General features: G+C 34.6%; 1 protein-coding gene across 1 annotated transcript; it reads right to left on the bottom strand.

Annotated features, from left to right (window-relative positions):
• Nucleotides 1–1,379: 1,379 nt before the first annotated feature.
• LOC149781620 (uncharacterized) lies at nucleotides 1,380–24,344 on the bottom strand. Its single transcript, XM_089935665.1, has 2 exons — nucleotides 24,266–24,344; nucleotides 1,380–15,962 (listed from the first exon to the last, which is right to left on the bottom strand). Exon 2 carries the CDS (start codon nucleotides 15,927–15,929, stop codon nucleotides 13,941–13,943), a length of 1,989 nt encoding a protein of 662 aa, XP_089791791.1. The 5' UTR covers nucleotides 15,930–15,962; nucleotides 24,266–24,344; the 3' UTR covers nucleotides 1,380–13,940.
• Between the last annotated feature and the right edge of the window lie 1,666 nt (nucleotides 24,345–26,010).

Here is a 26,010-nt window from a genome sequence, read left to right as displayed (position 1 = left end):
ATGTCACATTAGCATCACTGTCATTTAGATACGACTGCAAAGTTCCAAGTCAAACAAATACTACCATAATTCAAATTTTCAATGGGTAAAAAAGTGATAACCTTGACTATAATCTTCTGTATATGTGTGATTTGGATTTTTTTAACGCAGCTTTAACAATTTAACGATGTCTGCAATGTGGCAGTTTATAGTGATGTCTAGCACTGGGGCCTCATACCACAGACGTGTAACATGATGTCCCACCCAGTCATTATCCTGACACCTGGCTGACCCGTCCTAACACTAGCCTCTTAATGCTGTGTGCCAAGCTAGGTAGCTGTTAGAACCATTTTTATAAGTCTTTGATATGACTCGGCTGGGGTTCGAACCCGCAACCTCCCACATCCGAGGCGGATGCACCCGAGCGGCTACTATAGTCTTCTTGATATTTAACGAGACTATATATAAACAAGACATAGTCTTCCTGATATTTAATTACGTGCATTTCTCCAAACATTATTGAAAAGGTGTGAGATTAATTATGCAGAGGCAAACGTCCTTGTCCAAGATGTGCTAAAACTGGTTCAAATTTTGATTGTAGTGGATGCAAATAAAACTTGGTCTTGCTTTGTTGATGTATGTTGAAAAAAAAGTATGTTTCATACCACAAGCCTCTTCAAAAGTTATTGATTGAATGGAAATGGGCAATACTATATACCCCCTTCACAGAATATGACCTGAACATGATTGGTACATCACATCAGACAGCTTCCCCTTCCATGTTCCACAGTATATGTATGCAGACAAAATATGTAAAGGTGAGCCTAACGCTGGTTATTCAGAAGAAACCAACTTTCTTCTCTGAATTAATTGTGCCTTGACATCTGACCATTCTACAATATCTACTGCTTACATTCTTGCCATAAAAGCAAGCCATCAACAATCAGGCATTTGGTTTGCAATTATTCAAGTTGCTGCTAGATTTCTCATTAGCTCTATAGTGACCTTGTTTTTGTCATTTAGAAGCAAAACTCATTATTCTCTTCCTGATTCCATCTGCCAGCTGAAACCATTTATTATATTGGCCCTAAGCCAATGTACCCCAAACCAGTGTTTCCCTTTACCCTCATTTGCGCTTCAAAGACCCCCAAATTTTTAATTTGACTTCCATATTTCGTACCAAAGTTTGTTTTTTACTCAGTCTGACCCCCAGTTTTGACACCAAGGTGATTTTTGACTTTCAGTCTTGCACCCCTAGGGGATACACTGCCCCAAACTAAGCATTTTTTCTCTCACCCAAACTGTAATTTATTCACAAAGATGGGTTCATGTAATGTTGTCTGTCCAAAGTTATTTTGCAGAAAGCAATAATCAATGTATAAGGGATTTAACATGAGACGTTTCACTGTCAGGTGAACATGCAAAAATGATCTGTTTAATGCCATTAATTTCAACATTCCTACAGTATAATACATTGCTACCAAATATATCAAAACACATACGTATATACATTACTGACATAAAATTTGAATCATCTTACATGAAAACATTTTAAATGTCACCTTGTATATGAATAAGTTTCTTCATTCATACACAAGTTAAAAAAAACATATAGATCATAAGTATTTTCACCCTACATGGTTTTTATATTCTCCAACTATCATCAGATGTAAATTGTTAAACACAAGATACAATTGGTCCACAAAGGTATGATGACACATTCAATCTCTATCAAAATGCAAACATTAAGGCTAACAAAGCATAAAATGAGTGAACAGATTGATGTATCCAAAGCCACTTTTATATTGCAGATGGAGTTATGCAAATGTGGCAGCTACTAGACTATTATTACCATACCATATGTATGTTCACAGTTCTTAAAAGATCAACTATAACAATTGTGAAAACTATTATACGTACTGTTACCTGCCTAAGTCTCCTGTTTACAAATTCTCAGACCTGCCAATGTTTCAAAACAGGAATTAATCCGACCTGTCAACTACATCAGTAATAATACATATGCACACACTGTAAATAGACACAAAATCACATAATTATTGGCTTGGAAATGCTAAACTTAAGGCACAAAGTAAGCTTACTAGCTTTAAAAGTAAAATATCTATATAAAAACGGCTACCCATTTACACATTTACATACACATGCTATGAAATTTGTATTACTTGAGTATCGGATAAACTGTGGAGCACATCACCAACAATGTTCCATTTCTTACAGGGTGCAAAAGGTAAAATATATATGCCACCTAATTTTCTTTTCATAATGGCTGGAACATGACAGGAACATATATACTCCACATCAGAATTATTTTACTAATGTGATGCAACCAACTGCTTCAGAGATGTGACCATCTTTAAAGGAATCATTTCTCTTATGCAACAACTTCTTGATAAATGGGTTTACAATGTCTTTGAAATTCACATCAGAGTACTCCCTTATTATAACGCTGTCCACAGACCCCTAGTATAATACCTCTTAATGAAGTGCATTATGGCACTCCCTTTTATAAGCCAGTGTGTACCACCTTCAAAGGAAGTATATTACACATATGATGTAACTACTGATATTACATAATGGGATCCATGACCATCCCTGTCTTAAGGTTCAAGGTGAGGGAGTGCACTATTTTCATTACTTCTGGGCAAAAAACCCACAAAACAACCTCTATAACAATGTGTGATAAAATATGTCAATTGACACAGTATTTGGTGGCAGAAGAAAAAGAGAGCACTTTTTAAATGAAATTTGTCATTAGTAAGCCTTGCTTAATGACATAATGGCATAAGATGGTTTATTTTCTCTCATTTTGTATCCGGAACTAATGTCAAGAAAAAACAGATAGCATTTCACTAGTATGAATATAGCTGTCAAAACAGTATTAAAAAAATATTGTCTGTAAAAGGCTTGAATATTACTACAACAAAACTTTCAACAAAAGTAATTAGGTGGCTAACTGTCCTCACTGTACACACAAAGTGTACTATCTTTTTCCCAGTCAAGTCTGTACAGTTTCCATTGAAGTACACCCCATTACACAGTGGAGTGTCTACAATTTACAAGTGGAGTCAAACTCATGCTACACTATCCTGTTTGACAACAGACTTAATTGATATTTTACTCAGCATGCTACTACTTATGGGATATTGAAGAAATCCACAAACTGTACAGGTAGAATCTACTCTTGAAGTGGAGCTGAGTGGTTTGGTTTGGCGCTCTAAAGCTGGTTATGGCCAGGGTAATCAGAGTAAGAACCTTATTGATAGTTACACCTTGGAAGAGCAGGACAGATAGAAACCTTATATTTTACAGGCACAGTACACCGACTTAACACTGAACACTCACCACCAACATGAGTGAAATGTCAATACATTCTGTACATATTGTATATATATATATATATATATATATATATATATATATATATATATATATATATATATATATATATATATATATAATGGATTTTCTTGCAACAAACTTTGATGTTCCTCTAATTGGAAAGGTAATTATGTTCACATAGAACTGTAATTTAAGGATCACAGAATTGGACAGGTAATTATAATCACATAGAACTGTAATTTAAGGATCATAGAATTGGAAAGGTAATTATATGCACATAGAACTGTAATTTAAGGATCATAGAATTAGAAAGGTAATTATATTCACACAGAACTGTAATTTAAGGCTCAGAGAATCGGAAAGGTAATTATATTCAGAAAGATCGGTAATTTAAGGATCATAGAAAAGTATGATTTTGAATACGACTAAGAAATCACATTGGCTGTTACATTTTAACTTACTACACTTATATTACAATGCACTTTGCAGCTAATCTCAAAATTGCTTTGAGATCATAAATTTAAGATTAGACAAAAAAGACATATGGAGTTTTTACCATGTAGACACAATGTATAAAAAATATTATCAAATACATGGCAAAATATACATACAGGTATTAGGCTAATTGTTAGTATCTTATTATTGTAATTAAACATAATAGTTACAAGAAATTGTAATCACTCTGTATAATATTCAAACATAAATGGAATGTTTAACAGATATGTAGCAGAATGAAAGCTCTTTGGCTGACAATAATCAATATTTAATATGATACTAATATCTAGAAATAAACATAGAAAATAAATAGGAAATCTTTACAGTGACAACAGCAACAAAAAAAATCATTCAAAATTGGTCACAGTTTTAAAGAAATCAGCAAGCATTCATCAGGGGAGGTCACCCATTAAAAACGTGTTACTATTTCCTGATTTTAATAACCCCACATGTGGCAAACCAATGCAAAATTTATCTGGATATTCTATACAAAAACTATTAACAGAAAATTTAGCATCAAGGTTCATCTGATACAAGACTGGCTGCTCTGTTGAGCTACCATTAAGGTGGACTTGATATAATGGCCATCTCTCATAGTGACTGTCTTTAGTTGAGACTTTATGGTGCTTAAAAGACAGACAACCAATGCCCTGCCCTGATGAAAGATTTGCAGACTTCAATGCAAGCTCTCATGACAAATGTTCAAAATTCAACAGAAGGTTTTTATCTTATACAATGCATACAAGATGCTTGCATTTCATACAGAAATTCTGTGCAAAGAAATCCTGTGCACACAAAGATCCTGAATATTCTCACACACTCTTAAAAAATTACTTGTAAATGTCTTTTATTTGTTTGGTTTCCTAACTATCTCCAGTAATTTTCCATGTTTTCACAATGGGATTCCTAAAACCAGATTGACCGTCACAAGAAATTTACTAGCAACTGGGCTAACATCTATTTTGCCTCTTCCCCTATCCCCATCTCTATGACTCCACCACAGGTCCCCTAGAAATGATCTCACTCCTGACATTTAAGGTGTGGGTATTAAAAAGAAAACAGCTGCATAAATTGCACTCCAAAAATGAAAATTATATTATCTAAGGACTTGGGTCTTAAAGAGATCACAATGAAATAAACCAATCTGGGATTTTTAAAAAATGTAACTCAAAATCATTTAAAACAGAAAATAAATACCAAGAGATACTAAGAAAATATTCCTCCATAGAAATGATGCATATATGGGTAGTTTTGTGTTTACTGAACTGTGAAATAATAAACACAGCTTAAAAGTTAATCAGCCACCATTTAGTGAGTCAAGATCAGTGTTTGTGCTGGTCATTAAAAATCGGAGGTTGAATAAAAGAATCTATGTTGAGGTTGACAGGGAAATGAGAAAAGCCCTGTCAACAGGTAACAGTTGTCTTGTTAGATTATTTGCCTTTTCATCCATTGTGTTTTAAGAGGTTATCATAAAGAATAATTAAATTTTTCTCTATCACATTACTGAATGGTTTTTACTTGCAAATACCCAAGCCATCTCTATAGCATTATGACATTATAAAGCCTCACTGATGTGAAACAGGAATGTCTGCTTTAAAATATCTGAATCTAACATAAATACTTACATTTTTATTTATCCAACAATTTATTACAAACATTAAGCTTTCCAAAATAAGTGTCCAATGGAATTTGTTTATGACATACAACAATGAAGACAGTCAAGAATAGACTGCAAAAGTAGTGCTCTTTGAATTCTTGTTTACTGTTATTATTGATAGTTTTTGTTTCTAATAATAGCTCTACTGGTGTTTTGATCTTGCAAGGCATGCCAGGACATGTAAAGAGCAATAAATCTTGAGAAAAAATTAGCCAGTGGTCAGCTTCCTTGACATAATGTGATTGCTTCTATTTAGCATTTCAGACAATATAGAATCAGTTCAACAGAAAATATTTGTAAAATGTAATGGATTAAAATTGTTTGATCTTAAAAATATAGTTTTGGAATTTTTTTCATCAATTCTCTGTTCAGAGATAAACTGAATAAAAGGTTTAAAAAATTCATAATCAAGATTACATCTATTTGGAGGGCTACTGGTCCATGCATTTGCTTATAAGCACAAGAAAGGAACATGATAATCAATATCCCAAAAAGTATGTGCATTCCTTTGATTCTGTTACCATCGAGTTTCATCTGAACCCTCCATGCCATATGTGATTTTGAAACTAAATTTTGATTGTCCTCACTGACCATCTTCAATTGTGACATCAAACTTAAACTGTCTCTGGTAAGATTACATAAGCTGATATGATTTCGGACTGGTCGATGTTTGATTTGCTTTCGTGATGCAAGTACTTAAGTAAATGTTTACAAAACAGATCAGCATTTCAGTGATCTGGATATATCAGTGTTGTGGTTCAAATAGATAAAATAGTATTTGACCTGAAAATCTAAATCGAATGTAAGTGGTTGGAATGGCATAATAAGGCATTAAACAAGGAATGATTCTACAAAAACCAGAATGGCTGGCACTGCTACATTAAGGTAGATCATAATATACTGTGGTGCAATGAAACCATCATGTGAGAACACGAGACCACCAAGATTGATGTTGTTGTTGTAGGGTTTAACACCATTTTCAGCACAGGCTATACATGGCAGCCAGTATTAATGGTGGAGGAAAAACCCGGGAAATCCCCGAAAAGAACCACTGACCCTCGAGAAGCTACTGGCAAGCTTTCTCACATACCCACATTGGCCGAATCTGAGACTCGAACCTACGCAGACAGAGGTAAGATGGCAGTGATCCATAACGGAAAGCGCTTTAGACCACTCGGCCACTCGGGGCCCCTACAAAGATTGATACAGGAGGGGTTACTTGCAATTTTATGTAATTTCTGGTGTTGCATGCGTAAGAATAACCATAATAATCCCTGATCTATTGGAACATTATGTGACTATAAATCTGTGTCTTTGTAGTTTGTTAAAGTTGGATGTTTCTTAAAGAAACATGTACATACAATTTGTATACACAAGAGAAATGACACAAGGTTCATGACATTCTATATAACATGCTATGGTTTTTATAAGCTAGAATCTTGCTCAGTAATTTGGCATACAGCATGTATCCACTGAAAAGACCAGGAGGCCTGCCTAATACATTTGACATACAGCATGTTATCCCTTGAAAAGACCAGGAGGCCTGCCTAATACATTTGACATAGAGTATGTATCCACTGAAAAGACCAGGAGGCCTGCCTAATACATTTGCCATGCAGCATGTATCCCTTGAAAAGACAAGAAGGCCCGCCTAACACATCTGACAAAGCAGTAGGAATAGGATTAACATCAGACCAAATAAATCTGCTAGTTTATATCTGCCAAATTTAAAAAAAAAATAAAGACCATTTCATCAGGCATGAGTTTCTAATTAGGCAAATACAATGACAGAAAACCAGATCTTGTTGGCATTGATCACAATTCTTTTTTTGCCTCAGTACTTTGAAAAGATTACTGATTACTTACCATATAAGTGGGGTCAAGTTGCGAACAACATAAACCCTGTGCTGTATTGCATAGTGTACCAGCATATCAGTGTCTATGTTGTTTGTTCTACCAATTAATTTTAACACAATGCACAGACCCAGATCTGCTGGCTCATTATACAATCAAAGAGTTTGATTACTGTAGTTTGCATCTGGATCTAACCTGTACATGAGGTATAGATTGTAATAACTTTATCATTATTTATTCTTTTCAGCCCAATATACTCTCCAAACAAAAGCATATGAGAAACAGATTGGAAATCGAACACAAGAACTATGAGTACCCACTTCACAGAATAAGAGATTGGAAATCCAACACAAGAACTGTATGAGTACCCACTTCACACAATAAGAAACTGGAAATCCAACACAAGAACTGTACGAGTCCTCACTTCACATAACAGATTGGAAATCCAACACAAGAGCTGTAGAAGTCCCCACTTCACATAATAACATATTGGAAATCCAACACAAGAGCTGTAGAAGTCCCCACTTCACACAATAAGCAGATGTATCAATATCAAGCCACTCTTAAGTACATAACAAAAACTTGTAATGAAAATCACTAAACATTATATTTTTGCTTAAGATAAAGTACTAACAAAATTTCTAATGAACTCGTATATCAAAAATATTTCATATAATATACAAGCAATCTCAAGAATCTGGCACGGAAAACAAATAATTGACATGCACATACATACATATGTACACACATACATATTCTTGTCACAAGACAATTATAAGGCAGGGGTTATGTGAAGTCACTGAACTTTTAGTCAGTTCATTCCCAGACTCATATATGGCTTTCATAATATTACACAGCATCTAAGAAATTTGATTAAGATACTAAACATTGATGGTTTAATTACACTAACTTTCAGATGGCTTTCTCCAGTGCAACACCTGAATGATGAATGGTTCTTTGGATATCAAAGAATTTATTTAAATGTAGGTCCCATACCTGTAACTATATTAGGCTGTCAATCAAATTACAATATATTAAGATACCTTTGAACCAACAAGAAAATTGCAAGCAAAGGTTCTTCTGATGACCGTCACCTCATATCTGATATAAAGTCAAATGGTCATAAACATTTCACTAGGTTTTTCATGAAAGTTTTGAGTGTATATGATTTGCTATGTTCAAAGTAAGCATGACTATCATTGGTTTGGTGACAAGTAAATTTAATGATTCTCTGCATTAAATTAATTTTAAAAAATTATAAGTGCATATATTTAAGTTTTACTGCATTTACCAAATGGTAAGATCCTGACTGAGAGATGTCTAGTATAGTACAGAAATGTTAAACATTAACTTTTTCACAGAAATATGTTTTTATGAATGAACAAGAATTTTAAAAAGTATTTAGATCATCATATGTTAAATATTACAGATCTGATTGGCTGAATGCAGGGATCTATTTAAGGACAGTATGCAAGACAATGTGATGCTGAACTTGACAGAGAATTATAGATAGTCCACCAGGCAATAATGCCATAGACATTCAATAATGGCATACGATATACTAAATCTAATACTGCCTTTTCTTTGGGAAATGTCCCCCCCCTTACAGTGTAGTCTGGTGGAAGATAGTACCTTCAGCTTCAGTTTGGACACCATACCGCACTAGACAACACTTTAAGAGACCAGTGCCCATGAGAGAAGACAAGAGAATATATGAATATTAGATCCCTAATATCACCCTTTATTATGTCTAGCATACTATGATTTAAGAAAGAATGCATCTATAAATACTGTACAGTACTTACATCTGTATTCTATTCATACTGTTTTGTACAATAATGGATCTATAAATACTATACAGTACTGACATCTGTATTATATTCATACTGTTCTGTACAATAATGGATCTATAAATACTGTACAGTACTGACATCTGTATTCTATTCATACTGTTTTGTACAATACAGTACTGACATATGTATTCTATTCATACTGTTTTGTACAATAATGGATCTATAAATGCTGTACAGTACTGACCTCTGTATTCTTTTCATACTGTTTTGTACAATAATGGATCTATAAATACTGTACATTACTGACATCTGTATTCTATTCATACTGTTTTGTACAATACAGTACTGACATATATTCTATTCATACCGTTTTGTACACTAATGGATCTATAAATACTGTACATTACTGACATCTGTATTCTATTCATACTGTTTTGTACAATACCGTACTGACATATATATTCTATTCATACTGTTTTGTACAATAATGGATCTATAAATACTGTACAGTACTGACATCTGTATTCTGTTCATACTGTTTTGTACAATAATGGATCTATAAATACTGTACAGTACTGACATCTGTTTTCTATTCATACCGTATTGTACAATAATGCTGCTGCTTCTGTATCAACATGTAAGCATAATAAAATGAAATTTCAAGTGAAAAAATCTAATAAATATACAGAACAAATTAGCAAACATGGGTGATCATAATATATGGCACAGATTTCTTAAATCAACATATAATTTTTTAATTATAACTTCTGTATCCTAAACCATTAATAACGTTCAGTGATTTCCCAAAATTTCTGCATCACTGATTCAGTGATTTCATGGAACCCTTAAATTTATCATGGATTATTTTAATTCATTAAAAATTTCAGTGATTTCACAAAACTTCTGGTTTCACAATCTTACTATAACATATATACCAGTACAATGATTTAGACCTTTCATACTAATACAAAGCAGCTTAAAACAGTAGTCCCTTGAAGGGATTGATGTAAAAACAAATTCCATGGAATTCAAGACAAATCCAATTACTCTTTTTAACTATATGTCATAATGGATGTCCAAGCTGCACCATTCGAATCCAGGACCACCCAGACATTCAAAGAAATCTTTTGAAACCTCCTTTAGACAGATTATCAATTAAAAAGTTCAAGATGGCTGCCATCATGGCCATACTGGTTGTCAGAATGGCACCATGTTCATATATAACCAATTTCTGCAGATGTCACGAGTAACATGTCAGTTAAAACTATTCAGGAATAATGACAAAATTCAAGACAACTGCTGTAATCAGAGCGGCACAATTTTCATTTCAAACAATTTTACATCATAAGAAATCGTCTAGTGTAATTCCATGTTGATATTACTTTCAGTTAATATTCCTATCCATTCAGGATGAGCACCAAAAACATGAGTTTCAAGATGGTCACTATGGTGGATATACTGATTTTTTGAGCAGCACAAACTAGAACATGGAATGAATGTGTTGGTAAAGTTTCATGGTAATTCTTGAAGCACTTTAGGAGGAGTTTTGGTAATAAATTTGTGCTAACAAAGATGTCTGATGATAGCAGGCCATCCCTTAAGCTCTTCGAGTTGATGAACAGTTGAGTAAAAAACAAAACAATATTTTCCTGCTTAAACAAGGCAATTTGGAGTACCGTAATAGAACTAACTACATATTGTTCAAACCATCGCTACATCAATGTCAAACCAATGGCAACTGTACATCACCATGCTGTTGATAAAACGATTTCTTTTTTTATAAGGCTGAAACCTTACAACCTATATTTTACTTCCTTTTTATAACTGTCCATGGGAATCCTGGTTTATGCTACCTTTAAATGACAAAGGATCCAAGACCATTCATGTTATAATAAAGAAACTTGTAGCTAACGAGTACTAGAACAAAGTTTAAATTTTAAATATTAATTTAGAATATTGTCAAGATGCGTTGAATTTCACCTTAAATATTCCAACATTAAAAGATCTCACAACCAAGCCACTGCTGCCATTTCCCGTATTGGAATTATCTTCTCTTGGGAGAATGTCATTGGAAAGCTTATTTATTTCTGTCTTGGCATATCCAATATAAAACTTTGTTTTGGGACAGCCTATAAAGTTTAGTTACAAACACATCCCATCACATAATACTTAGACCTATCACTCAAATGGCACCTTTTCTTATCACATCTTGGGTATGCAATGAAAGAAACATCTGGGTAATTACCAGAAGCTCACTCTGCCTTTGTCATATTTTTGTACCTGGCTTGACCCAACTGCTGGTGCATGACCTTTGATGATGGTTCAGTTATGCACAGGCAATGTCACATGACTGGCCTGCATTGATCGAGTCTATTGTTTGGTTATGATTGGGCTGCAATGATGCAATCTACTGTTTGGTTATGATTGGGCTGCAATGATGTAATCTACTGTTTGGTTATGATTGGGCTGCAATGATGTAATCTACTGTTTGGTTATGATTGGGCTGCAATGATGTAATCTACTGTTTGGTTATGATTGGGCTGCAATGATGTAATCTACTGTTTGGTTATGATTGGGCTGCAATGATGCAGTCTACTGTTTGGTTATGATTGGGCTGCAATGATGCAGTCTACTGTTTGGTTATGATTGGGATGCAATGGTGCAGTCTACTGTTTGGTTATGATTGGGATGCAATGATGGAGATTATTGTTTGGTTATATTTCAGTTGTTTCCTCTACCAGCTAATTAGGTGTGGCATCCATTACTTTGGATCTAATGCCAAGTCTTCCATATTACTGAACCAACTTTTGGTTTAGATCTATTTATCAAAGGGTGAGGCATAATAGGGAGGAGATCAGCATAAATTTGTTAAGCATTATATTACATTTCCCTGTTGAAGTAGTAGTAGTAGTAGTAGTAGTACTTCTTGTCAATATTTTTCTTAATATACATGTGACATCTTTGAACTTGAAGTAAATTTAATGCAATCTTGCTAACAAGTTCTTTGGAATAGGCAGATGGACACAGAAACATGATCAAATTAAGATATCCCCCTTTCCTCCCCCAATACTATGTAATAATTCTAGCAAGAAAAAAATATTTACACATTTCAGTAAAACAAGAGCATCTGTGTTTGCTTACCATTACAAATATACTCACCTTTTGCCACATATTCCAAATTCCTTTATTCATTGCACTTCCAACTACTCATCTCTCTCCCTAAACTCTCTGCTGTGTCCCTAAGTCTCTATGATTGTGGACACTCAATAATCAGAACTAGACCCTCCAGTTCCAGAACCAGAATCCTCTCCAAGTACAATTTCCTACACCAAGCTATATGACAAAACACTGGCTGGCAAGAAAGGTTAATCAAACAAATAGAAACATAGCATTATTATATTCAGAAAGTGAGTAGACTTAAGTACAAAACTTAAGTCAACCCAGGTGATATTTATTATTACATCATTAAAGATATTTAATTCAATTTACTAGATTATTCTCAAAGTACTTATCTTCTACCCACATATAGACAGGCACTTTTTGTACCTCGAAAGACTGAGGGTCTAAGACACAGCAGGTAAAAATGGATACTGAGACCCAACCATATAACTCACTGCACTACTAATAAAAAACAAATTTCGTTGCCATTGGTGATAACGTATGTACTACCTTGTTATTTAATTTTACATTCAAAAAATATACATAGATGGCTTAACCAGATTACAAAAATACCACAACTGTTGTATCCTTCCACAAAGAATGATACTTGTCTAACAATGCCCTTGATAATGCACACCTTTATGGAGAGAAACCTGACACCAACTAAAATTGGGTAGATTGTGTCAAGTTGATTAATAAAATGTTTGTCTAAAATATTTGCATACCACATTTTAACAGATATAACACAACTGAATCACCCAGACTGTATTCTTTCTGCTGATACATATGCACAATACAATATTTCAACATGCCCTATAACATATGACAGCACAAAAAACCCATCCGGACAGTAATCTTTCAGATGGTGTACCTGTATCAAAACTTGTGGACAGCATATATATTTTGCACACAATATTTCAACATGCCTTATAACACACGATGGCTGAACAGAAAAGAACTCATCCACAAAGCACTCCTCCAGATGGTGCATGTGTACAGTACGTCATTTTATAAAATATATGTACACAATATGTACTTTGCATATAAAGCATTAAAATGCATGATGGAACACGATTGTACAACAGAACTAGCCATCTCAGTACTCCTCCAGCTAGCGTACATGTACAGTAAGCCAACTAAGAAGAAATGTAAAAATATGTACTCTGTATACCATTTTCAATAAGTTTGTAAATAACAGGATGACAGTACACAATTCTACTACGGACCTTTCCCACTCATTACTCTTCTGGATGGTATATATGTAGTTTCTACCATTTGGTTCACACTCTGTATTCTTCCAAATGGTGTATGTATACTATCTAACATTTGGTTCCTGCGCAGTACTCTTCCAGATAGTATCCATGAACTATCTACCACTTGATCCTACATCAGAGAAACTGTAAGCATGAGCAAAGGCTTCAGAAAGAAACCAGTACCCAGTAAATAAACCAAGTCAGGAGTAACAGATGAGTTCAAGTCAGGAGTAATAGATGAGTTCAAGTCAGGAGTAATAGATGAGTTCCACTGGGGGTCAAATACTGAATGTGTAGCTGTGTGAGATGGTACAAGGTAATATGATTAACAAATACTATAATGATCCATATTCCAATGGAAATTCACAATACATTTCCAGTACTGCGATCTTACACAGTGGTAACAGTATGCAATTTGACTATCTGACACCGCTCCTGTGTATCTACATCTGTTGAGACTGAGACCATTGATATCGTCTGTGTGCCCATTTCTCCAGTACCACAAAATTCTTTGATGGACTGCACTCCAAATTTCACCTGTTCCATACCAAGAACAACACCTGCCTTTACACGGTATGCAGCATTGCTTCCTGTCTCTCTTATTGACTGAATCTTCAAGCTTCCGGTTTCTTTGATATGTTGAATTTTAAGAGTGCTTGTCTCTGTGATGGACTTTACATGACTGCGTACTTTGTCCACTTTCCGTCCCACACCATCCACCAGCCTTGCACGAGCCTCTTCTAAGGTGCCCCATATATTTGTTGGTAATGATGCATCTCTTTCAAGAGAACTGTTCGGTGTCAAACATTTTTTCGGAGATGAACCAGGAGTCCTCTGTAATGGTGAATTGAATGGTGGTTTGGTTCCAGAGTAATCATCCCCAAAACTATCACCATCGACTTCTGGATACATTTCTTCTTTATTAACCTCATCTTCAATATTCCCAGTCTCTTTTTTCTCCATCTTTTGACAACAAAAGCAATGCTTCTTGCAAAACCTGATACTTATACGTATAAATCCTGTCAACAGACCAATTAAAAGAAAGAAACCTGCGTGGGCTCCACCTATAAACTGACTTAAAACATAAAAGTCTTTAAACATGGAGTAGACTTTTACATCTACATATGCTGTACTGTTGCCAACGTAACTATAGGAAACACAGGTAAAATTTCCCATAAATGCACCACGAAACACATCAATATGAAGAGTGCCATTAGGAGATATATGAATATTGGAGACAATGGGATTGATTATTCCAATGTATCGTTTGTTAGTAAGCACATTCAAATCGCTGGGTAATAAATGAAGCATGGAAGAATGAGTGAATCTCTCTCCCCATGGGGTTATCCAGTATATTGATGGTGCTGGATCGCCAACAGAATGGCAAGTAAGTTGAAGGTGGTCACTTACCAAAACTTGCTGTGTGTCTGAAATGTACGATATTTCAGGAGGATCACATGGAAGCCTGCCAATATCTACCTCTTTATACAAAATGCCAGTAAAATTATTGTGCCCCCCACATTCCATCTCTGAATAGCGTGACGATTTGGATTCATTAGACTGAGCTAGAGTGAGGAGCTTTGCCATAGTACATGTACATTCTAAAGGATTTCCTTCAATCTGTACTACCATGTCTACGGATATCAACCAGTCAACAGTAGCTGCTGATAAATGACGTACTTCATTATCCTGAAGATTGAGCTTTTGTAAAGACATTAGATTTTGAAAATCAATTTCTGAGATCTTTTTCAATTTATTCTTGCCCAGGTCTATCTTTTCCAAACTATTCAGCTTGCTGAACAATCCATCTGGCATAAACGTTAATTCATTTCTTGACAGATCAATCACACTAATACTGTACAATTCTCTGAAAACATCAAAGGTTATCTCTTTAATGGCATTACCACTTAAGTTCAGAAATCTTAAACTTACAAGCCCAGTAAAAGACCTGGGGGATAAGCCAGTGACATTGTTTTCACAGAGGTTGAGTGACACCATATCCGTAAAGCAGACAAACGAATTATTGGGCAATACCCCACTTAAAAGGTATTCAAATGTCAAATGTTTCACTCCACACAGACTGGACTGCAGCTGAGGTAAGAATGCTAAGATATCTGGTTTATCATAATATCCAAACAGTGTCAGATTCTTAAGTGTCCAATATTCAAAGCTCTGGAACTGTAGAACGTCATATGGAACAACACATGCAGCTGAATTATCTAATAAATCACAAATACAAAACTTTGAACAGGAATGCATCTGATCCACTAAAGAAATGGCTGGGATCTTCAGACCATCCTGCTTGGCGACGAACACTGCAACTGCAATACGTGCACGCAATACAATTGAAAGGATCACCAACTGGAATTTCAACTTCATTTTCCTTTCCTTCCCTGGCTAAGGTTTAACAAACTGAAAATGAAACAATTCTCTATTACAATACGTTTAATACAGTACATGTATTTAAAATTAAACTTGACCCATTTTACACTTTTGTGCAATCAGCTTTAAACTAGTTTTCATGAACTAGTTTTCATGGAGGGAGGTGTGGGTGGGTGTTTACTAATTTAATAATGCAGTTTTTACCTGTCATTATTACCTTGCTTGCCTATTCCAGAATACATGTCCCTTCATCCAAGTTCCAACTTCCCACTGATATACCGTAATGACTGTAAGTCTTGTGACAGAAACATTTTTTTGTGTCCCAAGATTTATGTGCATTTAAAAATTATAGCATTTTCTGTGTCCCAACACGTATAGATGTAAACAAATGTCTAGACAAAATTGGCAAGATTGCCACACTGCACACAGCAGTGACCAGCTACTGTTCATTTACTACATCAATTAACTGTTATAAACTACTATGATCAATGAATACCTGCATTTCTGATATTTTTTAACCCCAGAAATTTATTTGCTTTTGCTATTAATATAACCTAAAAAGCTATACATGGGATAATTAAAGTATATTGTATGAAAAATTTATGTTTTCCTACTAACCTGGATCTGAGGCAGAAATCTACTTTTGCAATGAGGCAGAGATCTACTTCTTGCAATCAGGCAGAAATCTACTTCTTGCAATGAGGCATATATCTACATCTTGCAATGAGGCAGAAATCTACTTCTTGGTCTAGGCAATTAGCATGAGTTGTTGTTGTTGTTCTAGGGTTTAACGCCATTTTTCAGCACAAGATAGGCTATACATGGCGGCCAGTATAACTGGTGGATGAAGAGACCTGGAAAACCCTGGGAAGAACCACCGACCCATGAGAAGCTACTGGCAGGCTTTCCCACTTACCCAAGCAAGCCGAGCCTTGGCCTCGAACCCACGCAGACAGGTGAGATGGCAGTGATCCAGATCGATGAGAGCTTTAGACCACTCAGCCACTCGGGGCCCCGCATAAGGAAGTGCTCAATCACTATTCTTCTTTTCAAATTTGTGAAGTGGGGTTGATTTCTCCTTTTTCTGAATGGACATGTTTCAAAGTTGAAAAAGACCCATCTACTGCAACAATTTTGCCTTTTTCTTTAAAAGTACAGACTGATCTGCTAACCAACTAATCAACAAAATGAATCCACCAGGCAGTTTCAAAGTAAAAAAAACCAGTCTGTTTTCTTGGAAATGGGTCATAATACAGCTGCTATAAATGGAAAATTAGAAAAGTACATGTAGGTCCAAGACACAAATTAACTCTTTGACTATTCGTATGCAGCAGTCTTTCTTCTTAGAATATTCTCAAATTTATATGATGAGTGGAAAGAAAGAGATGATAATAAAAATAACAAACATAATTTCTTTTTTCTTTCTTTTCTTTTACCTTTTTTAATGCACTGGAAAAGCACAGTCCATATATACAGGCATACATATGACGTAATCAAAGCACAACTCACTTAGGTCAAGTATGTACTGAGTCACTATTTTGCACCAATAGGTGTCATTTTGGAGAATCTTATTAAATATACCTACAAATGGCATTTATTCATTTTATTTCACTCCCTGTATATCAAAATTCAATTGATGATTATTGTATAAATTTCTCTAGATATGTTTAATGGCAAATTCAATGATAATATATATTGACATTTTTAAATGTGGTCACCAAATGCGAGTGATCCTGTTTAAACCAATTTCTGTTGTACGCTATGACGTAGTGGGAAAGTGTATGCTGTTAGAAAGAAGTTGTGCTAGAAACATAAACAGAGACACAATAATGATGTCATTTATAAACAAAGAGCGTGACAACACAGACAGAGGAAAAAAAGGCCCATTTGGCCAATAAATTGAAGGTAATTATGTAACTTTGGATATATATAAATACATTATTTATGTTATGCTGTGTCTTATATTCCAATTTGTACATAATACCTATTTTTCCCATACAAATATCTTCCTTCATGCAAGTAAAAGACTGTAGAAACACAACTGTCAATTCCGGATTTATTAGTTCAATTTTACATTATACTAAATTGTAATTTTTATGAGATAAGTACAAGTGCAAAATAAAATGTACATTCATGCAAAACAATGTAGGTTACTCCTCTATAGTTGAACATCGATATGCATTACATAATGAATCCGACGACTGTGGCCTTGTGATTTCAGATTAGGCACATCCTATTCTAAGCAAAGAGTCCGGTGGGCTTGTCAAAAAGTCTAATTTACCTGAGAAAGCTTCGATTGTTAAGATGAAATGTGGAAATTTATTTTCAAGATGTTGGCCTGCCACAACACGGTGTACAATACTAACAACATGATTTTTAATCCCAAAATCAAAACACTGCCATTTTTGCAAAAATACATTTGTTAGTAATCATTAGAAATAGAACAAAAATTTAAACACTATATGCCCATTACATGTAGCTTGTATAACCGTTAATCAGTCATGACTGGAACTGGTGTAAAACTATCCAACAAGGTCAGGTATAAACCTCCATTTCATATATTTAATCCACACATGTTAAATGTATTTATTAACTATTTAGTTAATCATTAATAAGTATGCAAACTTTGTAGGTTTTATAAACTGTGAAGTGAACAGTCAGTCATGTTCTTTTGTAAATGGTCATCTGAAATATATATATATATATATATATACACACACACACAAACACACACACACACACACACACACACACACACATACATAAATACATACATACATTGCCCCCAAAGTTAAATAATCACATCAACACATCTATGGGTATGGACTGCTGTGTGGAGTGTTCAAGAATAGTAACTGTAAAGCAGCATGCACATGCTTGCGATTCCTGCAACTCATAGCAACATAGAGTTTGAAATACAGGTATGTTATAATCATTTTTTGGTACCCATATTTCGTTAACAATGATGGTTACAATATCTTTTGCTCAATTATGATTTTTAAGTGTAACTGAGATTGTTGAGAAAACTATTTTAAAGCTTACCTGAAATTCAGCATTTTGTCAGATTGAATTCAAACCTTCTGTCTTTATCAAATGAATCACAACTAGTATTAATTGGTCTAGTAAATCTGTACATCTAAACAGTACAAGTCTGTTGTTGTTGTAGTTCTAGGGTTTAGTGCCATTTTTCAGCACATGATAGGCTATACATGGCAGCCAGTATAACTGGTGGAGGAAGAACCCTGGAAACACAGGGAAGAACCACCGACCCACGAGAAGATACTGGCAGGCTTTCCCATGTACCCACGCTAGCTGAGCCTTGGACTCGAACCCACGCAGACAGAGGTGAGATGGCAGTGATCCATAATGGTGAGCGCTTTAGACCACTCGGCCACTCGGGGCCCATGAGTAAAAGTCTGTATAACTTAAATAATCCATTTATTAAATAATTTTGTTGATTACATTTAATATTTAAAAAATTGTAACTTTTGTTCGGTTTTGATAGAATGATCACCTGGTGAAAGATTAATAAAGCAGAACAAATCAAAACAATAATAAATACAATTTTCCTTGTTGCAAATCAATACAGTAATAAGTTCCAATTTTCCTTCTTAATGTTAAAAATATAACATCTTTGCTACAGATTCTTCTTAATGTTAAAAATAAAACATCTTTGCTATAAATTATCCTGGTTATTCAGTAAATTGTATCATGTTAAGAAGAAGAATTTAACTAACATCTTTTCATTATTTCGTCATAATGAATTGTGTCCTTTATTGTTTATTCTATCTTACTGTGCTAACTAGGTAATCCATGGGTTTATAAGATTCATTTTTATTACATTTTAGGGATTTCTCATAAATAATACCACCATATGATGAAACAATTACATATTGTACTGAGAAAATAAATAGGACAGGGCAAACATAATAAGAAATAAATGCAAAAGAACATGAAATGTTGCTTTGTCATCTTTTTAAAACAAAAATAATATCTATTTAAGTCAATTAACATAACGGACTTACAAGAAAAAAGACGTTTTAAACTTAGAATAATGAAAATATTTACTGTTGAGAGAAAATTTAAATTAAGGTATATGGATGGGAAAAGTGACAGTGATCAGATTCACACGCGTCAACATGTATACAATTACAAATAACTGAGCAGATATGTGCTATAGTAAAACTCAATTAGCAAATAACAGCTGGAGGACAAGGGCAGTTTCAAAATGTTTATTGTGCAGTACATAATTTAATTAATCTGGGATTATGATTGTTTCCCACTATATTTCCATTGCAGAATAAATAACCATTACAGTACTCAACAAAATTTTTTAGACACAGGCCCCAGGCTCGTGACTTAAAGAAACACAAGCTCTGACTTAAATTCCTCAAGTCTGGACTCCAATTTTGACTCACCCAAAATGTTCCCTTTTTTAATATTGTCACACAACATTAAAATAGTTACAATTCTAATATAAAATCAATAGGGGTCAAAGTGGGTTGAAGATAATGAAGGTGCCATTAGTGTTCATCACTACACTCGTTAGGGACTAGAGACTGGTTGATCCTGGTGTTCAAACTTCACTGTTGGATTCTATTAGTGAATCCTGGTCAGCCTCAAGTTGACATAATGTTAGTGTGTTGTTTGTAGTATGTGCAAAGAATTAATAGCCCCCCACCCAAAAAAAATTATCTTTGTTTCTTTTCTTTTTTTTACTGACATGCTTCACAAATTAAAATCAAGAGTTCAGAAATTTATTCTTGCAGGGCTTTGCTGAGAGCTTCCTAAATTGGCTTCAAAAATGAATTACACTTGAACACTGTTCAGACTATGAAATGACCATGCTTTGCATACTTTATATGCAGTAAAATCCAACTTCAGAAAAAACATTTCTGCTGTTCACAAACTTGTTAAAAATATAATACATACTGCTTAAACATTCTCATGCAAGGCAATAATATGTGATAACCTTTATTCTTGTACAAGCAGCTAGCAGCTCTTTGATTTACCTATTGTGGTGTTTAACTTCCTGATCCTATCTATGCAAATTAGCACAATGGCCTGGAAATACATCTCACTAGCTATAGTCAGCCAATTAAGTAATATGTGAAATGGTGGTTTATACCTGACCTCTTTGTCCTTTAAATGCTGCTATTTCAACTGCCCCATTACATGAACTCGAATTTTATATGCCACATGTAATGGGCATATAATGAAAGTGGGTTTTTTCTTTGTTTGTTGACATGGTACTTTTTTTTTTAAGATTACTGAAAATTGTGTCCTCTTAAAACACAACCCCACAAAGGGGATTTGGGAGTACAAAATTATATTTTTAGCATGACATGCCATGTTTCAATTCGATTAAAATCAGATTTCAATTTCACGTTGGACAGTAGTGATCTGATTTTGATTGCACAGTGTTATGGCAAGTATGTCAACATCTTGAAAATACATTTACACATTTCATCAATACGACCAAAGTTTCCTCAGGCAAACTGATTTTTTTTAAATGACAAGCCTGACTGGCACCTCACTTAGAATATATGACAGGGCCAATGTAAAATCAGAGGGACCAGGTGTCGGGCTATCAGATTGTTTTTAGCACTGCATTACTATTATGTAAATCATGGACTTCATGTTGACCAAACATATGTAATTCTCGTGGCCTGTAAATAATAATCTGAATGTATACAGTGCAAGGCCATTTACGGCATAAATCTGAATATATACAGTGCAGGGCCATTTATGGCATAAATCTGAATATATACAGTGCAGGGACATTTATGGCATAAATCTGAATATATACAGTGCAGGTCCATTTATGGAATACATTTCTGCAGGAAGAGAGAACCAACTAGAAATTAGTTTTGTTCAATAGGTGTCTTGATGCTCTTTACTGATTGCACACACAAAACACTGTCACTCAGTTGATTCTAGTCTGCAACTGTTTTTACAAAAAGAGGAATTTCTAAATTGTTCTGTTCTACATTGCTAAACTACAAAACACCTACTATTATTTTATACTAGTTTTTCTACAATGTTTATACAGGCACTTTCAAAACTTTGAAAAGATTTGGCTTGAATCTGGCATTTTGTCTTAATGATTAAAAAAAATATATATATATATATATATATATATATATATATATATATATATATATATATGATCTTCCAAAGGAATATGGATGTATGAGGTCTAAATAAAGTGAATTGACATCTACAGGTATGTGAAATCAAATTCTCAAAAATGGCACCCATTACCTAAATAATTGATCTTCAACGCGTACATGACCCATGTGACTTTTACTATACAATTTGTTGATCCAGTCTAGACCTAGACCTACAATGTAAGATTGTTGTTGTTGTGGGGTTTAACGCCATTTTTCAGCACACGATAGGCTATGCATGGTGGCCAGTATTAATGGTGGAGGAAGAACCTGGGAAAACCCCGCAAAGAACCACCGACCCACGGAAAGCTACTGGCAAGCTTTCTCACATACCCACATTGGCCGAATCCTAGACTCAAACCCACGCAGACAGAGGTGAGATGGCAGTGATCCATAACGAATAGCGCTTTAGAACACTCGGGGCCCCTTACAATGTAAGAAAGCACATGTTAATTTTGTTTTAGTGCTATGTCTTACCACCCAAATAACGAGCTTGTATAGCGTGCACTGATGTCAGTTGACTTCGGAATGAGAGTCAAAGTTTCAGGAATATCTCACACACTTGGCAGCACATATCAACACTCTTCCACAAATAGTTATGTAATTAATATACTTAATGTGCTGTTTTTATCCTGGTGGAATCAAATCTGACACTTGCAAAAGGACATATTTTCATTTCCATTGACATACATTTAAATTTGTTGAAATGCGACAGCAGTCAAGGTATGCTGAAGTATGTTCAAGTATGTTCATGTGGGGGATATATTTCTTGAATGAAATGAAATGTTGCTTACAGTTCCAATAGGCATAATACACTTTTATTTGTTTCATTAAATAATATTTCAACTTAACCTGATTTTGGCATTCCTGGCTTTCATCGCTTTCCAGCCAAATGAAATGTATGCAAACGAAACTTGAAAACAGGTCCATCTGAATCAGTAGTGAAAGACATTAGAGTAAGCAACATTAGAGTAAGCAAAGTCTGTCTGAAACATTATGACATTACTTTGTAAAAAAGCATTATTGTTTTAGTTGCCAGTTGTGTGAGACATTCCTGAAAATTTTACTTTTGTTACGATGTTATCAGACATCAAAATATGCTACACAGTGCTGTTAGGTAGGCTGTAAGACACTGACACCCAAAACATACATGTCAGCATATATGACTGGCTCAAAAGGTTATACTTAAATAACATACATGCATCAGAGAACTTTTTCACGAGGTAGACTATTTGTACCCAGGCAAAAACAGGTAATAACATGATCGCATCATGTTAGAAATCATTTGAATGTGTTAAATTAATGAGTATACATTAAGGTAAATAACCTTTAAAGCCAATCATATTTCACCATTGACATGTGTGCCCCATAGTGTACATGTTTTGAATATGAGAGTGGCTTGTATGCAATGTATGCGTAGTGAAAAAGACAATGTCTAATTCTTCCATGGAACAGGATTCCTAAAGTTGAATCGAGTTAATGGTAAGTAAAAATGATGGGATGAATCAGAGTCCCAAACATGGCATATGTAGCTCTTTACACTGGTTGTCACCTAAGCGCTACGGTGTCCCGGCAGGCAAAATTCGCAAGTTTCATAGCCTATAACTTCAGTTTGGTACAACGCAGAAAAGTCAATGGTTGCTCGATGAATATAAAAATATCTCAGGAGCAAATCAAGCCATAGAGAATGGTCGAGTGCCTTTAATGACGGATATAGCAGAAGGAAATCAATGATCATGGGTCGAACCAAGCATCTGGAAGGTACGTACCTTCTCTCTTATATAGTATGATAGAGGAAAGAGAGGGTCCTGTCAGAACGGGTCATGGCGTAATCTCAGGTATTTTTTGTCACTGTGATTTTTTCCTTCAGATTATTTGTTGTTGTTTTTTTTCTTCTCAACATCAAGCTCACGTCGAGCACCTGTGTAACAATATTGTTACCGGTAAGACTCCGAATTTTCTTTGTAGCGAACCCCTGTGATACACAGCGGAAGTTAAATTGCTTCTGCGGACAAAGATAAAGTGGAGAACCTACTGTGCTATAGCTTCAAATTACTGAGCAGAGGAAGCTGTCTCGATCATACGGTAACCATTTATATCATGTAATTGGTGGCAACCTGCACATAGCATATTCATGTCAATATCTGAATTAACTTCACTTACTCTGCACGTCTGAAGCAAAAAGTTTGTTGCCTACTGTAAGTCTCATTTTCTGATATCTGCCTAATGAACAGGAAGTGACCTCATCAGGTAGATTTAGACTGGTATGTTTTTAAACTTTGGTTACGTCCACTTTTATTGGCAATATTTTTGTTTCTGATATAAGAATAAATTTGGGGCCGATTTTAAATTTCTTTAAGCAAATGAGCACTTCCTTGTTGGGCACTCTTAATTTCAAGAAAGAAGAGTTACTTTCATAGAATGATGCATACCAGTCATGCACTATGTGAATAGATGTGTCCTACACTATTCTACTCGGTATACGGAGAACTTGCCCCATGGAGAACTCGCCATGGGAGAACTCGCCCCAACGTATCAGGAGAAGTCGCCCCAGTCGGTTGGAGAAGTCACCCCAAAACTTGTCACCCAGATAACCTTTTTATAACATAATTAAATCATCTTTTACGTGATTCATATATATATATATATATATATATATATATATATATATATATATATATATATATACACGAGATCAGAAAAGAGATATTAATCTTAAAAAGCAGTATCATAGTAATATTTCTAAGGACGAAATTAAGTCTTTATATAATCTAATGAATGACGACAGTATAGTGATTAAAAAGGATAAGTCAAACACTATTATTATCATGAATCAAGATAATTATGTTAAAGAAGTTGAACATCAATTAAATGATGAAAAATACTACAAACATATTATCGAAGACCCGTCAATTGAAATTAAATTAAAAAAATCAACATGTATTAATGATATCGCTAAAAATAAGAATTATGTATATGAGGAATTTGATACTTTCCCTCTTAGCATACGTACATCTCAATTCTACATATTACCCAAAAAACTCATAAAAATCCTGACCATAATATACCTTTAAATTTTCCAGGACGACCAATTATATCAGATTGTAGATCATATACTGAAAACCTATCCAAATTTATAAAATGCATCTAATGATTTGAAGAGCAGAGCAAAAGGGACAGATAACACTTATTTTTCGTTAAGTACAGAAGCGGAGTTGATTAAATAGAAAAGTTGAAAAATTGCACATTTTATAGATTTAATAAGTTATTAGGTTGAAGAAAAACAACAATAAATAAAGCCTTAACAATCATTTGGCGATATCTCAGAATTACTATATATGATCATTGGGGCGATTTATCCAGGGGTGTGGGGCGACTTCTCCGACCACCATGGGGGAATGTCTCCTGACACCTGGGATGAGTTCTCCCAGGGCGAGTTCTCCATGGGGCGAATTCTCCGCTATTCTTGTACTCGATCTGATAACGCGCGGCTAATTCGTATACACTATCCTATTTTTTTTATATAGCCTTCCAACCCATCTCGGAATTTAAAAATAAAAGACGTCAGAGATAAAATAAAATTAATTAGCAAAACTTTGTCATTTCATTCATTTGATTTGTAATTCCTAACATGATTGACGGAAGGGGTACAAAACATTGTCAGTTTGTTGGTGTTTTAAATCAAAGGGGAGTTTCTTTAGCAAACACGGTCACCAAGAGTGGGTCTATGTTTTTAAAGCAACCCATGTGATTTAGTTTACCGTCTTTCGTCTTTGATAATATCATTAATTTCGTCAATTTTGGAGTTACATCTCTTTGAAGATATGTATAGAAAAGATCCTCCTGTTTATTTGTTCAGTATGTTTTAGAAATATTAAAATTAGGCATTGCAAATATTCGACACAGCG

Source organism: Sinohyriopsis cumingii, chromosome 15, assembly GCF_028554795.1.
Source record: "Sinohyriopsis cumingii isolate HCF-2022 chromosome 15, ASM2855479v2, whole genome shotgun sequence".
Lineage (NCBI taxonomy): Eukaryota > Metazoa > Mollusca > Bivalvia > Unionida > Unionidae > Sinohyriopsis > Sinohyriopsis cumingii.
This window is presented reverse-complemented; position numbering and strand designations above follow the sequence as displayed.

What these genes read in the sequence shown, in the direction of transcription:
- LOC149781620 (XM_089935665.1), bottom strand. Translation starts at nt 15,929, where the DNA reads ATGAAGTTGAAATTCCAGTTGGTGATCCTTTCAATTGTATTGCGTGCA.